The sequence below is a fragment of the Dromiciops gliroides genome, chromosome 1 (genome assembly GCF_019393635.1).
Source record: "Dromiciops gliroides isolate mDroGli1 chromosome 1, mDroGli1.pri, whole genome shotgun sequence".
Classification (NCBI taxonomy): domain Eukaryota; kingdom Metazoa; phylum Chordata; class Mammalia; order Microbiotheria; family Microbiotheriidae; genus Dromiciops; species Dromiciops gliroides.
The window spans coordinates 258087771-258103041 of NC_057861.1; the positions used below are offsets into that span (position 1 = coordinate 258087771).

Here is a 15271-nt window from a genome sequence, read left to right on the forward strand (position 1 = left end):
AACACTAATGCATTGTTGATAGAATTGTGAACTGATCCAACCATTCTAGAGAACAGTTTGCATTTATGCCCAAAGGGCTATAAAGCTTTGCATACACTTTGACCCAGCAATGCCATTATTAGGTCTTTATCCCAAAGAGATCATAAAAAAGGGAAAAGGACCCACATGTACAAAAATATTTATACCTGCTCTTTTTGTGGTGACAAGGAATTGGAAATTGAGGTGTTGCCCATCAATTGGGGAATGGCTGAACAAGTTGTGGTATATGAATGTAATGGAATACTATTGTGCTGTAAGAAATGATGAGCAGGCAGATTTCAGAGAAACCTGGAAGGACTTTCATGAACTGATGATGAGTGAGATGTGTAGAACTAGAACATCGTACACAGTATCAACAACATTGTGTGTTGATCAACTCTGATAGACTTGATTCTTCTCAGTAATACAATGGTCCAAGATATTTCCAAAGGATTCATGATGGAAAATCCTCTCCAATCCAGAAAAAAAAAAAAAGAACTATTGACTCTGGATGCTGATCGAACTATATTATTTCTCTTGTTTTTGTTGATGTTGTTTTTCTTTTATTTTTTTTGAGGTTTTTCCTTTTTGCTCTGATTCTTCTCTCATTACAACATTAACGCAGAAATATGTCTAATACAATTTTACATATATAACCTATACCAGATTACGTGCTGTCTTGGGGAGGGGTGAGGGAGGGGAGGGATGGAGAAAAATTTTAAACTAGAAATCATATAAAAACAAGTGATGAAAATTATTTCTAAATGTTACTGGAAAATAATAAAATAAATATTTATATGAAAAATGAAAGAAAGAAAAGAAAAGAAAAAATATTTACTGGAGCACATTTGTGCTTCCCAGAACAACAACAACAAAAGCTCCCCAAAAGAAAATTTAAAAAAAAAACTGGCTCTGGACATGGAAATTAATTTGAATAAACTTAAGTGCTAAGCCAAGTGAATAATAATAATAATAAAACTTAGCAAGTCATCCCTCTGACCTAAATTCATGACTTTATCATACATGTGTACTTGATAGTAAACTGTCTAGACTTGACTTGCACTTACAAAAAGATAACCTAATTTGCTTCATGACTTGAATTATCACTGCAAGAGTGATACATTAGAAATTCTCCCCAGAAAGTTTTAGAATGCCATTTAAACTGAATCAGTGGGCAGAGGGATTTAATCTGCATTTTAGCTCCCTACGAAGCCTCAGGGCTCAATAAGCTAAAATGTTTAGTACCCACTTCTGATCACAAAGATGAATTGGAATTCAGCTTTACTGTGCCTTATGAAATGATTCTAATAGCTGAGTGAAGTTCAAAACAGCCAACTTTCTTTTTTTCTACAGATGGAAATATTTATTGCTTACTGAGTCTAAGAAAAGTACTATCTGATACCAACTTTGAAGCTAAAAATAAATGTTAATGTTGGTTCTGCCAGGAAATATATTAGCTATTGTAGTTTAACAGAATATGTCAAGAAATCATGTTGTACACTTATTTAATTGATCATCTTGTATTTATTAAGCCCTATCCTAGTCCTTGTCTTCAGTGAGTTTGCATTCTGCTAAAGAAAAACCCCTCTGATTGTTAATTGGAATTAATCCCAGATCCAAAAGGGTCATAATGAACCAGAGTTTGATTACAGATTTTACATGCATTGATTCGCCTGAGAAGAAGAAGCTTGCAACCTGGAATAGTGAGTGTTCTCACTGTTCTAGGCACAGTTGGAAAGACTGAGATATTTATACTTTTCAAAAAAAGAGACACAGGAAAATTTGGGGAGAAAGGCAGGGATCTTCCAAGGGGATGGGGCCTGAGAGTTCAAGCACAAACAATAAGATAAGGGAATGTAAAACAGGGAGTTCCAGCAGATAAAACTGTCTCTTGAGGGTCCATAAATCAGCAAATGGCCTAGGGTCTGCTTCAAAGCTGGCATGAGCTGAAGTGGCTTCAGAGTTGCTGATTTTCTGCATATCCAACTAGATTTACTCTAGGTCACCACAAAGGATTGTTGGTATGTCGAGCCAAGACCTCATACAGTTCTTCTGGTTACCTGGGCTGGAGTGAAGTGGAGGAGGGGAGAGGGGGCTAAAGCAAATCAAGATGACCATAAGGTATCCATTTTCACAATTCCATTGATGGAGACACTTTATACATAAAAAATATATACAGAATATATAGGAAATAAATATAGTTATGGTAGGAAGTACATTAGAATCAAAGGGATTAGGGTAAGGGAGATGGTGCTTAAGATCTGCCTAGAAGAAACTTATGGAGAATATTTTAGTCATGGGGAAGGCAAGATTTTATGGATTTAATAATAATTAATTTCATATTATGTGTTTAAGATTTCACCCCTTAGCCATGCTATGAAGAAAAAATTATTTTTCCCTAACTTAATTATTGTTTTTAATTATTGAAACCTCTACATAGGTCTGGTTTTTTTGTTGTAATCCTTGTCTTAATCACTATTTTCATTGCATTATAGTCTATAAAGGAGATGTTTCTTTTCCTGTGTTTTTTTAATTTCACTAAAATTTTTCTGTGCCATATTGTTTTATTTTTATAAAGATGTAATGTGATGTTGAAAAATATGAATATTATTAGCATTTCTGTTCAGAAATCGACATAAATATTTTGCCCCTAAATTCTCTAGTAATTTGCTCAGTTTTATATTTCATACTTTTTCTTCCTGTTATATTTTTTTGCCTCTGAGGAAGGAAGTGATACAACTGTAATGGTATTCTCCATATCTTTTTTTGCAAGTTGATTAACTTTTTCTTTATGGATTCAGTTTGTTATTTTACACATATCTTTCTAATGTTCAGATAAATTCATTTTATGTCATTCCTTTAAACAAAATATAACTTCATTTTATTGATATCACAAATCTTTATTTTTGCTTTTTTTTGAAAGCAAGATTGCAATTATTGTATGTTTATTCACTTAAAAGTATAATAATTTTTCTCACTTCTTATTTCATTCTGTTTGTGTTTGTTTTTAGGAGTATTTTTATAAATAATAAATAAGAGTCTTATTTTCCTATCCATTTCCCAATCTGATTTTATAGATTTTTTTTTCATTTACAATAGAAGTTATATTAAAATTTTGACATTTCTTTAATGGCATTTAAACATTGATTATTTTTTTCCTCTTTTAAATCAATATTTTGTCTACGTTATTTACATCAGTTAAAGTTTGCAGAGCATGTCATATTGGGTTGCATCTTGACCTCATGTTCATTTTAGAATAAAGTATTCAAATCCCTCTGATATTTTGTTGTTGTTGAGTAGGAAATAACTATAATAGGTGAATTTCCTTTCCTTTATTTTTGAAATCCTATCTCCTGGCAACTTGAAGAATTTTGTTTTTTTGTTTTTTGTTTGTTTTGCTGTTGTTGTCTTTCAGTACTTTCTCACTCTATTTGACTCAATGAATTTTATCTATGGAGTTTTCTTGGCAAAGATACTGGAGTGGTTTGTCATTTCCTTCTCCAATGTGTTCCCATTTTGTAGATGACAAACTAAAGTTAAAAGGGGTTAAGAGATTTGTCTGTGGTTACACAGCCAGCAAGTGTCTGAGACCTTATATGAAATCAGACCTTCCTGACTCCAGGCCTGGTGCTCTATCCATTGCTTCACCTAGCTGCCCCATAAATGTATTGCAAAATACTTAATCTTTGCATTAAGGTATTTTAATTAAATTATTGGATTCTCCAAATGTTTTTAGCTACATTATTGGAGGTCTGGGCTGAGTTTTCTAAAATATTGCTACTTATGAATTCATGGCTATTGTACCCATTTTGGCAGTATTTATTATTAAAATATAATAAATATATTAGTAAAGAATTGGCCATGTGGCATTTAACACAAGCAGAAAACCCCCCAACTATATTTTGTCTTTAAGTTACCTATACTGTCTTAAGAGGAAAGCACTCACCAATGGGACCGTATTCTAAGCCTAGAGTGCAAGCCAAGAATGGTGCTGGCCTCCTGGTCAAGGTTTTTTTCTCTTTTTGATAGAGGCAGCTCCTTACCCACTGATCGAAGCTAATTGGTTAGCATCATTTAATTCCATTGGTTGTCATGACTTGAGGGTGGTCTACATTAAAATTAGTTGTACCGTGATGACATCAGGGTCTAATGGGAGAGTCACCTTGAGGGGCAAAGTCAAAGTCCAGATACGTGTTCACTGAGCTAGTCACAAAGAGTCTATCTCCATTTCTATTTTACACATTCCTTGCTCTGCCCAGGAAGAGAAATTCCTCCTAAAACTTGATCTCTCTAAAGTTGAAAGGGGAGAGAAAGGGCCCCCCAAAAACATTATTAATAATTATTTTCTCACAAGGGTAACTGTATGGTTTTCAAGGGAACAAAATATTTTCTTTAGCTGTTTTTCTTTTTAGAACTTAATAAATATAACCCCTATGTATCTTACAGTTTGATGTGAAGACTGATTTATTAATGTGCTCAATTGGTGCTTTGTTTTCTGTATTCAAAAATCACAAGCAGTTTTGCTGTATTATTCATTGTGTTATAATAAGATTTTTTAAAAAAAGTTTGTCATTCTCTTCTAAGAGACCTATGATATTTAAGTTGACTCTGCCCATCCTGTCTTTAATGTCAATTATTTTTGTCCAGTTTTTGTGTTTTTTAAATTTATTGCCTTTTCCTTTTCCTCTGCTAGATTTTCTTTATATTTCATATTTTTATGTTTCCAAACTAATAATCTCACATTTTATGTAAAGAAACTCTACATTGTGCATTATCTTTTAAAAAATTATGCATTATTTGGAATTATGCCCAAAGGGCGATAGAGCTGTGCATACCCTTTGACCCAGCAATCCCACTTTTAGGTCTTTTGCCCAAAGAAATCATGGAAGGGGGAAAGGGACCCACATGTACAAAAATATTTATAGCTGCTCTTTACGTGGTAGCAAGGAATTGGAAGTTGAGGGGGTGCCCATCCATTGGGGAATGGCTGGACAAGTATATGTATATGAATACAATGGAATACTATTGTGCTGTAAGAAATGATGAGCAGGAGGAATTCAGAGAAACCTGGAGGGTCTTACCTGAGCTGATGATGAGTGAGATGAGCAGAACCAGAAGAACATTGTACACAGTATCATCAACACTGAGTGTTGTTCTACTGTGATGGACTATATTCTTCTCACCAATGCAATGGTACAGAAGAGTTCCAGGGAACTCATGATGGAAGAGGATCTCCAAATCCAAGAAAAAAAAAAAAAGAACCGTGGAGTATAGATGCTGATTGAACCATATTATTTCTTTTGTTTTGGGTGCTGTTGTTTTTTTTTTTTTCCTATTTTGAGCTTTTGCATCACTGCTCTGATTCTTTCTCTTGTAACAGGATTAATGCAGAAATAGGATTAATGTTATTATGTGTATATAGATATATGTGTGTATATATATATCTATATGGATATGGATATGATATATAGATATATAGATATAACCTATATCAGGTTACCTGCTGTCTAGGGGAGGGGGGAGGTAGGGGAGGGAGGGAGAAAAATCTGAGATTGTAAAGCATGTATAAACAAAAGTTGAGAACTATCTTTACATGTAACGGAAAAAATAAAATACCTCATACATTAAAAAAAAATTATGCATTGATATTTCTAAGTTCCAATATATTCTTTCTCTTTTTATGGACTTTCTTAATCTTTTAAACAATTTTGGAGTTTCTATTTGTTGTTCCTTTTTTTTTTTTTTTTTGGTATTCTACAGGATTGTATTTCCTGAGGCAATGGTGTCATTTATTTTGCTTTCTTAATATTTGCTTGGAGAGCTGTGTTTCTTTCTTTAAAGAGTTACTCAAAGAAATAGAATCATTAATTTTTTTACAAGATCTCCTCTACTGATAAATTTTCTTGTATTCTGGCCTTTTATAAAGGTGTTTTCTATTGAAATCTTTGCCATTTCAAACTTTCAAAAAAATAGTTCCATTACTCACTTTCCTTTTTGCTGGTGTTTATGCCTCCTTGGCTGAGTTACTGGGCTTCCACAACCTTATTAAATGGGGAATTATAGGGTTTTCCATCCTGTGTCCCTGTCCTATGTAGCCAGCCTGAGGGAGAAGAGTATAAGCAATACTGGACCCAAATTGGTTTCAGTTCCTTTTCCTTTAGGTTAAGCATGGCCACCCACATTGGCCTCCTTTCCTTCTCTGGCTGGGATGAACCAGAATCGGAAATGTTTTGGTGGGGTAAAGGGAAACAAGGATGTTCAAGAAAATCTTTGCAGCTTTGAGGTTACAAAAATTAGATCCCCTGACAGAAGGCAGAAGTTCTTTAGCCTTTCTACCCTTCCTATTCAGTTACATATGACTGGGCCAGGGTGGAAGTAAGAGATTCTCCCATAATTTCTTCTCTATTAGGGAAGGAGAGAATCTTAAGATACATCCAAAGTATGAGAATCTTATTATATATTTAAAAGGAAAAACAAGTTGTACACAATAGATTTGCAGTTATACTTTATGGGTCAGCTAGACGGCACAGTGGATAAAACACCAGCCCTGGGTTCAGGAGGACCTGAGTTCAAATCTGGCCTCAGACACTTGACACTTACTAATTATGTGACCCTGGGGAAGTCACTTAACCCTCATTGCCCTGTAAAATAAATAAATATATAGGAAATTTTAAAAAATATTCTCTGTTATAGAAATGCATGTTTTATTCCATAAGTTAAATATAAAATACATTTAAAAGGATAAATCCAAGGTAAAAATGTGAAAGGGGTGGGGACCAATTTTTAATTGGGGAGTGCTAGCTAAGTGGCTCGCTGCAATATTGGGGCAAGGAAGGAGACCGGCAGCCTCCCTCAAAATAGAACAAGATTTATTTTAACAAGAACGGACTTCAAAAAAAACACAAACAGGATCAGTAGGATCAAGGAAAAGGAAATAAAAATGGGGAAAGGGAAATTATAATACCTGAAAAATACCACCACCCAGGAATCAGCTGAAAATACACAGTAAAATGCCTGTCACTCTCCAGCTTCCTCCTACAATGCCCAATTCTCCTCCCCCAAACCTAGAAACACCCCACACAGCCCCAGCCAATGGGATGGCCGCTTTGACAGTCACATGACTGCCCTCACTAGGCTTCCAATCATTATAATTTTGCCAGGCCCATGTAGGTGTCAGGGAGTGGTGATGATATGAGGTGCCAGAGCCTTAGCAATGGCTACAACCAGTGGGTGGAACACCGTGCAGTTTGCGGAGCCCCAGGTCAGTGCGCACCAAACCTCAAATAATAATTAATTCTTTACAAAGGTCAGTTGTGACTCTGAAGGGCAGTGAGGGAGACATCCAAGTGCAAATTTTAAGAATTAGGGTTCACGGGGACAGCTAGGTGGTGAAGTGGATAAAGCACCTGCCCTGGATTCAGGAGTACCTGAGTTCAAATCTGGCCTCAGACACTTGACACATACTAGCTGTGTGACCCTGGGCAAGTCACTTAACCCACATTGCCCAGGAAAAAAAAAAGAATTATGGTTTACCAGTGTTAAATCAGAAGGTTTTTATCTATTCAGAGTTATCTCTTTGTTCTCTGGATTTAGCAATTTAGTAATAGAAACAGTATCTGATTTGCCATAGTGCTGGTTATATGGCCTGATATTCTCTGTAAAAGACTTTACATGATTACAAGAGGCATTTTATTTGATGTTTTAGGTAATAGGGAGCCGTCGTTGTTTAGGCAAGGGATTACCATTGCCAGAATTGAGACTGAGAAAAGAATTTTCTTGATCTATGTGCAGAAAGAATGAGAAATGGATATTGAAGTGACACATATAGTAGCTGCCTCACTCAGATCTCTAAAACAGGGTAATGAGTAGATGCCTATCTGCATTGATATAGGAAGTCGGCATATCAAGGAATCTATACAATTAAGAAAGCATAAATCCAGTCCTAAAAAGTTGAAATGAATGTCCAAAGAGACATTTTCAGATATCAAAGTAATAGTAGTCACCACTACCATTATTTGTGTTTGGCCTGGAAAAGAGAATAAATGGATTTATTAGTAAAATAACAGGAAAGGAATATCACTGCTATCAAATGTATTTTGCAGGAAGGCTTAGTGAGCAAAATTTTGTATAATTGCAACCATGGCATGGACTGATTTCATTTTAACACCTTATAAGGACCTTGAAAAAAGGAACTGAATTTTATCTGATTTCTATACCCCCCCCTCCTTTGGTTAATATAGAATGATAAGTCAAGCAAAACTTCAGTAAATTTCATGTGATAACAATGGTGATGTTATGGGCAAGAAGCCTATTGTTCACCTGGCACCTGCACTGGAAAAATTTGTATTCTCTCTTTTCACATCATTCTCTGCTATAGTGCTGAAGAAAGAACAAGAAACCTTTGTGCAGGGGAAGAAGGAACAGGTGGAGAGGGCAACTAAACCACTTCACAGTGTTAGAGTCAAAAGACTTTGGGAACCCAGTTCTAACATCATCATTTTCATTCTTTTTCAGGTTCAGGTTCTTCGGAATGCAGGTGAAGAAGTGACCTTAACTGTGTCTTTCCTAAAAAGAGCACCTGCTTTCCTCAAACTGCTGCTGAATGAAGATTGTGCATGTAAGCATTTACGATAAATGGAAATAAAAATGCCTACATCCTTCGCTCTATGATTTTCAAACATCTCTTCTGACAGTGATTGGCATTGTCCTTCTAAGTCAGGATTGTGGTCTGCATGTGGATATTTTATATCACCAGGTGCTGTATTAACATTTTTGGGAAGGTAATTGATGCTATCTTTGCCACAGGAAGAATTCAGAGTATTTAAAAACACTTTCCAATGCCAAGGTTTGTTAGAGAAGAAAAAATGTAAATCATAGCTAACACATCCACTTTGTACCTCCATTTAAATTCCAATCAGGAGAATCTGTTAAGAGATCTCTTAGAGCTAAAGATTCCTACATTTTAATCTGATTAGAGAATGTATTAATGAAGAAGACTTTCAGTATACTTGCCCTTCATTAGCAGTGATATGAAAGGATGCAGTTGACTTTTTGTAATTATAATTAATTATAAAATAAGTTTCTGGAATTAGTTTTGCCTCATTTCATCTTCCTTTCCTAAATAGTTGAATAAAAATAGAACCCAAATTTTCCTTCTTTAAATGACCCATGATTTCACTAGTAGCTTTCCAACATTTTATCCCCAACCCCACCCATGATGATTAAAGTCTCTTAATATCACATGAGTCTTTGTGAAGTTATAAAAATATGCACTGTCTGCCCTCTTCTTAGTGATGGTCTTCTATATAGTTGGCAAGGATGGTTTTTGGACAATAGAAATAGAGTTAATTCAACGAATTGCAGAATTTGAGAGTGGGGAGAAAATTCAGGGGCCATTGAGTTCCATATTCTAAATATATACATACACACATTTATATATTATATATACATATATAGTATGTATGTATATATGTATATGTGTATGTGTATATACAGACACACACACACATATACACACATATGGATGGATGGATGGATGGAACCTTTAATGTACCAGAAAAGTGGTTGTTCAGGCTCTGAATGAAAATTTCCAAAAATGGGAATTTACCACCTCTTGAGGAAGCCCAGTCCACTTTCAGAAAGTGTTGGTTGCTAGAAATTTTGTGTTTGTCTGTTTGTTTTCCCTTACATCAAGCCTAAAATTGTACCTTTGTAACTTTTACCCATTGGTCTTCTTTCAGCCATTTGGTGCTAAATAAAATAAGTTCAATCATTTCTCTATTTGGCAACCTTTCAAATACTTGAAGAAAATTTTCATTTCCTTCTTGAATATTCTCTGGGATAAGAATGGCTATTTCCTTCAATGACTCCTCATATTTCATAGCCTCTTCTTTACCAACCCCATTGGCTTCCTCTGGACACTCTCTAGTTTCTCTTAAACCATGGTGTCCAGAACTGAACACAATAACCCAGATTGGGATAATCATATACTCTTCCTGGAAGCTGTTACTTTCCTTAATATATCCCAAGATGGAATTAACTTTCCTGGCAGTACATCACACTGCTGACTCATCCCGAATTTGATTAACAGATCTCATTCCCAAAGCCTTTCTAATTTGGTAGGCCCTGCAAGATTTTGGACTCCCCTGGCATTGCTTTCATGAACCCAGGGTCACTTCTATACCATCAGGAATTGGAAGATAACTTTACTGGAGGAATCCCATTTTTAAAATGAAAAGTACATATGAGTTAACATCATTTATCAAATAAAATCAAATCAGAGTAGAACAATACATTGTTAATTACTTAAATCTTATAAAATATTTCCCCTTCCTCCCCTACCCCCCTCCAAAACAGGGATTTGCATAGGGAGAGTAATCCTAGAGTATTTCCAAACTTCTTCTAATGCCTTCCCTTACAGAAGGCCAAAACTATACTTTTTTGGCTCATCTCCATTTTCATCTGCTGCTCTACCTGGTTTCAACGCCATAGAAAATGATGTCCTTTTACTAGGTATGCCCTTATGCCACCCTTTTCTTGCCTTTTGCATGTTGATTCCCCACATTACATAGTAAACTCCTTGAGGGCAGGGACTGTCTTCCATTTGTTAATTCTACCAACCCATTTAGTATAGTACCTGCATACAGTAGGCACTTAATAAATATTTACTGAATTATTATTGGATTGGAATAACTACATAAGTGAGGCTTCCCTCTAGCCATAAAGAATCTTAAGAATTACCAAAGGAGTTATTCAAGAGACTGAGAAAAGGGAATCTACAAAAGCTAATTAGTTACTACACTAACTTTATGATGGACACTGTGTTCTCATGCCTCTAAGTATGGCTGCCCCTCATCCACTCACATTAATTCCAACATTGTAGATAGAGTACTTATTATTATCTTTAATGAAGAGAGTATCTGAATCTTAAAACTTGCCATTCATTTTGTTAACCTGTAAATTAAGGAAACAATCAATAGAGGAGAAAATAAGGTCTTTAATTGGGGCAGAGGAACTATAGCAAGTGGAATGGCAAAGCAAGTAGCTAGGAATACCCAAAGATGGGAACCTAGGACTTTTTATGTGGTAACAGAACAAAAGGGAACTTAATATAAATGAACCTTTAACAAAAGAAACCGTAGAACTGCTCCTGGGTTAAGAAAAGATGCTACTGTTCAAAACTCACAGAAGAATGTGCTGAAATCATCTTCTAACCAAGAACAGCTTGGAAGGTCAGAAGGAGGGAGCTGCTGTGCTGATACAGGAGTTGGGCCCAACCCCACAGTCACCCTGACACAGATCCAGTCTCAGGAAGTCCTTACCAGAGAAGGAGACCCCCAGAGCCTCTGAATCAGCTGAAGCACCAGTGTTGTCTGGAACTAAGCTCACAGCCTGGTGAGTGGGCTGAGCCCTGCATAGGGGAGAGACTACAGGGGTCTATGCTGGTGCTAAGGCAGAACTTGGATTTTACACCCCTACTGAGAACCAGAAGGTAGGCTCGAGTAGCAGTGGCCCAGGTGGGGGAGAGCCACAGGCTCATCAGAGCTAACAACCACAACACACAAAGCTGGTTGATTAGCAAGTTGGTCTGGGGTCATCAAGGACCAGGAAACAGGCCAGGTGAGGGAAGAACCTGATCCTCCTTAAATCATACCACCTGGGACTTCTTAAGCTTGGGATACTGCAGCCTGGAAACAGTGCCTCACTTTAAGGAGCTAAAAGTCTAGTAAAAGAAAGGCAAGATGAACCGACAGAGAAAGGGGAGGACCATAGAAAGTTTCTTCAGTAACAAGGAAGACCAAGGGGCACCCTCAGAGGAAGATGTCAACATCAGGGCCCCTATATCTAAAGCTTCTGAGAAAAATATGAATTGTTCTCAGGTCATAGAGGTGCTCAAAAAGGACTTTGAAGATAAAATTAGAGAGGTAGAGGAAAAAATGGAAAGAGAAATGAGGGTGATGCAGGAAAGACATGAGAAAAAAGTCAACAGTTTGAAAAGTTAAATGGAAAAGGGAGGTACAAAAGCTCTCTGATGAAAATAATTGCCTAAGAATTAGGATTGAACAAATGGAAGCCAGTGATTTTATGAGAAACCAAGATACAATAAAGCAAATCCAAATGAATAAAAAAATAGAGGGCAATGTGAAATACCTTCTGGGAAAACTGCTGACCTAGAAAATAGGTCCATGAGAGATAATTTGAAAATTATTGGTTTACCTGAAAACCATGATCAAGGAAAGAGCTTAGACACCATCTTCCAAGATATTCACAGGGAAAATTGCCCCAAAATTCTAGAAGAAGAAGCTAAAATAGAAATTGAAAGAATCTACCGATCACCTTCAGAAAGAGATCCCAAAAAGAAAACTCCTAGGAATATTATAGCCAAATTCCAGAGCTCACAGGTCAAGCTGCTAGAAAGAAAGAATTCAAGTACTGTGGAGCCCCAGTTAGGATAGCACAAGCTTCTCCCTTAGGAGGGAGAAGGCTTCAGAGGTTTCTAATACAGGGATACACAAGTGATATGGTGGGAAAATGGGGTACGGGTTGGGGTTGGGGTTCTTGGGAATTCCTCTTTAAAGAATTACACCCTCTTGCACATAAAACTTAGTTAGAACAAGGTGATAGTTTATTTAGGAGCAAGGGAAGGGAAGGGTGGGGGGAGGGAAACCATGAAAGAAATCCTTGGACTTTTCATGGGGAGATTTGGCATAAAGCACATGACTCAGAGGTACCAAATCTCCTCGAACAGGAGACCGGAAGGTACTTTTATAGAGGACCGATGGGGGTGGACCATCTTCCTGTGGAAAGTTCCTTTAGTGAGGGAGGACCATCCCCCACTGGTGGTAGCTGGGGGAATTGGGTGAGCAGTGGAGGACCATCCCCCACTGGTAGTGACTAAAGGAATTGGGTGAGGGGTGGCTACAGATCCCTCTTCAGAACACAAAGGCCAAAGCCACACCCAAACTTATCTCCCCAGGATAAGGGAGACCAGAATGAAGGGTAGGAATCCCAAGCTAGCTCAGTCCGATTTAGTTCCTCTAGGCGTTATCTGTCCTCTGGTTTAGTTTCTCAAGGAGAAGATTCCTCGGTGTGCCCCAGAGAAATTCTGGGGTGCTCTGCGCCCCATGACATGGGGAAACCCATAGGAGAAAGCACGTGGGTCCTTAGGATTCCTCTGTAAAGAATTACACTCTCACACAAGACCTAATCAGGAATAAGAGAACAGGCTTATTGGGGTACAAGAGAAACCGGCCGGGAGGAAGGTTTTGCCAGAACAAAACGCTTTCCCCCCCAACTGACTTGTGGGGTGCCATTTTATAGGGTTTAGATGGGGGTGGGTAAGAGTCTCTTATTGGGTGAGGGGCTGGTGGTCTTCCCGCGTTGCGCTGTGGTAGGAAGAATCCCTCGTGAGAGATCTGGTGGTGGGTGTCAACTTTGTCCTGATGGGTCTAAGCAGTCTGCTGATGGGCGGTTCCAGGTGGTCTTCTCCTGGATTACCTCATCCAGATGCTTAGGAGGACTGGAATGTGGGGTGATGGTCCTGGAGCATGCTCAGTTCAATCTGTGCCGATTATCTCCGTTAGGTGAGTGTGTGTGTCCTTGATTGTGTTCAAGGAGAGGCCTACTTGATTTCAAGGGAAAACCCCTGAGGTTTCAAGGAAAAAGTTCCTTGAACCCCCCAGAGAATTGTTGGGGTGACCAGGGCCCATAATCCTCCCATGACACAAGGATCTAGAAAACCCAAAGTACACAGACCATTATTGATGTAGGGTCTGTGGTAAGAAGTGGTTAAGACTGTGGACATAAAAGCTTTCTCAGTAGACCATTCTAGCGCAAAGAATGGTGTCTCTGCCTGAGATGCCAGTGGTGTTGTATAATGACCACAAACAAACCTATAGCCTGGAGGGGCACAGATAGATGGCTTGGTTGACCTTAACATTGGAATAACATTAGCCCCCTGTTCGGAAGAATTGTCGAGGGGACAAGTGTACCAGGTCTGAGGCCTGCCTGTGATAGGACATTTCCTTGAAACTGCAGGAATATGGTCTGGAGGCATTAAGGCCATGAGCTCAGGGGCAGAGAGAGTTCTCTTCTGCTCTGTGGGGGTCTCTTACATACCCAGCAGTTAAAAGGGCCTTCCTTAGTTACTTCTTCTAATTGAATCAGGGCATTATCACTCCAGGTAGCAAGGAATACATAATTCGAAAGTCATGGGAGAGCCCAGAGGATGATGAGGTGGGATGGTTCAGTCCCTGAGACAGGAGGCTGTGTAGGAACATATACACTCAAGGAACAGAAGGGTCAAAAGTTAAAAAAAAAATGAGGGTACAAAGGAGAAGGAATACTAATTCCAGGTTGTCTGTTCGTAGAAGAGAAACTTTGAGATCCTCCACCGGTTCACAGGAATATATGTCCATCTTTTTCCTACCATTTGATTCTGAGGGGACAAAGAGTTTAATGCAAGAAACATGAATCCATGTATTCAGCCCCTTAAGCTTTACAGCTGTGGATGTTGATAGGCTGACTCAATGGGGACTCTTCTATACTAGGTCCCCTGCCTGGGATGGGTTTTGAGGTTCCAGCCAATCTTCTTGTAAAAGTTTAGGCAGGGTTTGATTTGGACAATCCTCCAGGGAGCCATTCTAATTCTGGTGAGTGCAATGGGGAGTGTAAGGACCCAATCAATCTTTGCTTCTTCACAGAGTTTGGTAAGGATCAATCATATGGGTAATCTGAGAGATGAAGGCAATACCATTATCACTCTGGTGTGATTTGGGAAGGCCAAAGCTAGGAATTATTTCATTGAGTAGGGCTTTTCTTACAATCTGCCCTTTTTCTGTTTTGCTGGGAAAGGCTTCTACCCATTCAGTAAAGATCTACAAAGACTAAAATTACTCTATACCTCTTACAAGTTGGTAAGTGAGTAAAATATATCTGCCAGTCTTCCCAGGGGTAGTTCCCTGTCTTTAGATTGGCTTAAGGAGGGGGAGATTTGAAGGGCCCAGTGATATTAGTTTAGGTGCAGAGGGCACAAGACTTGCAGACATCCCTAATGGTCTTTGAGATGCCCTTCCCCATTAAGAGAGGCTTCACTGATGTGGTTAGAGCTTCCCTGCCCAGGTGAGTGGAATTGTGGAGGCACACTGCAATTTAGTCATAATCCTGGAGGAAAAGCAGCAAACAGAAGGAAAGCACCACCATCCTATATCCTCAGGAACAAAACCTTGTATTTTAGCCTGTCTAGTCTCCTCCT

General features: G+C 38.1%; 1 protein-coding gene across 8 annotated transcripts in view; it reads left to right on the forward strand.

Annotated features, from left to right (window-relative positions):
• Window positions 1–15271, forward strand: part of SNTG1 (syntrophin gamma 1) — a 1086140-nt gene that overhangs the window by 749237 nt on the left and 321632 nt on the right. For all 8 annotated transcript variants that reach the window (XM_043977923.1, XM_043977920.1, XM_043977919.1 and 5 more), the window contains one exon: window positions 8533–8635. In XM_043977923.1, the coding sequence (XP_043833858.1) occupies window positions 8533–8635 (103 nt within the window). The remainder of the gene's footprint in view (window positions 1–8532; window positions 8636–15271) is intronic.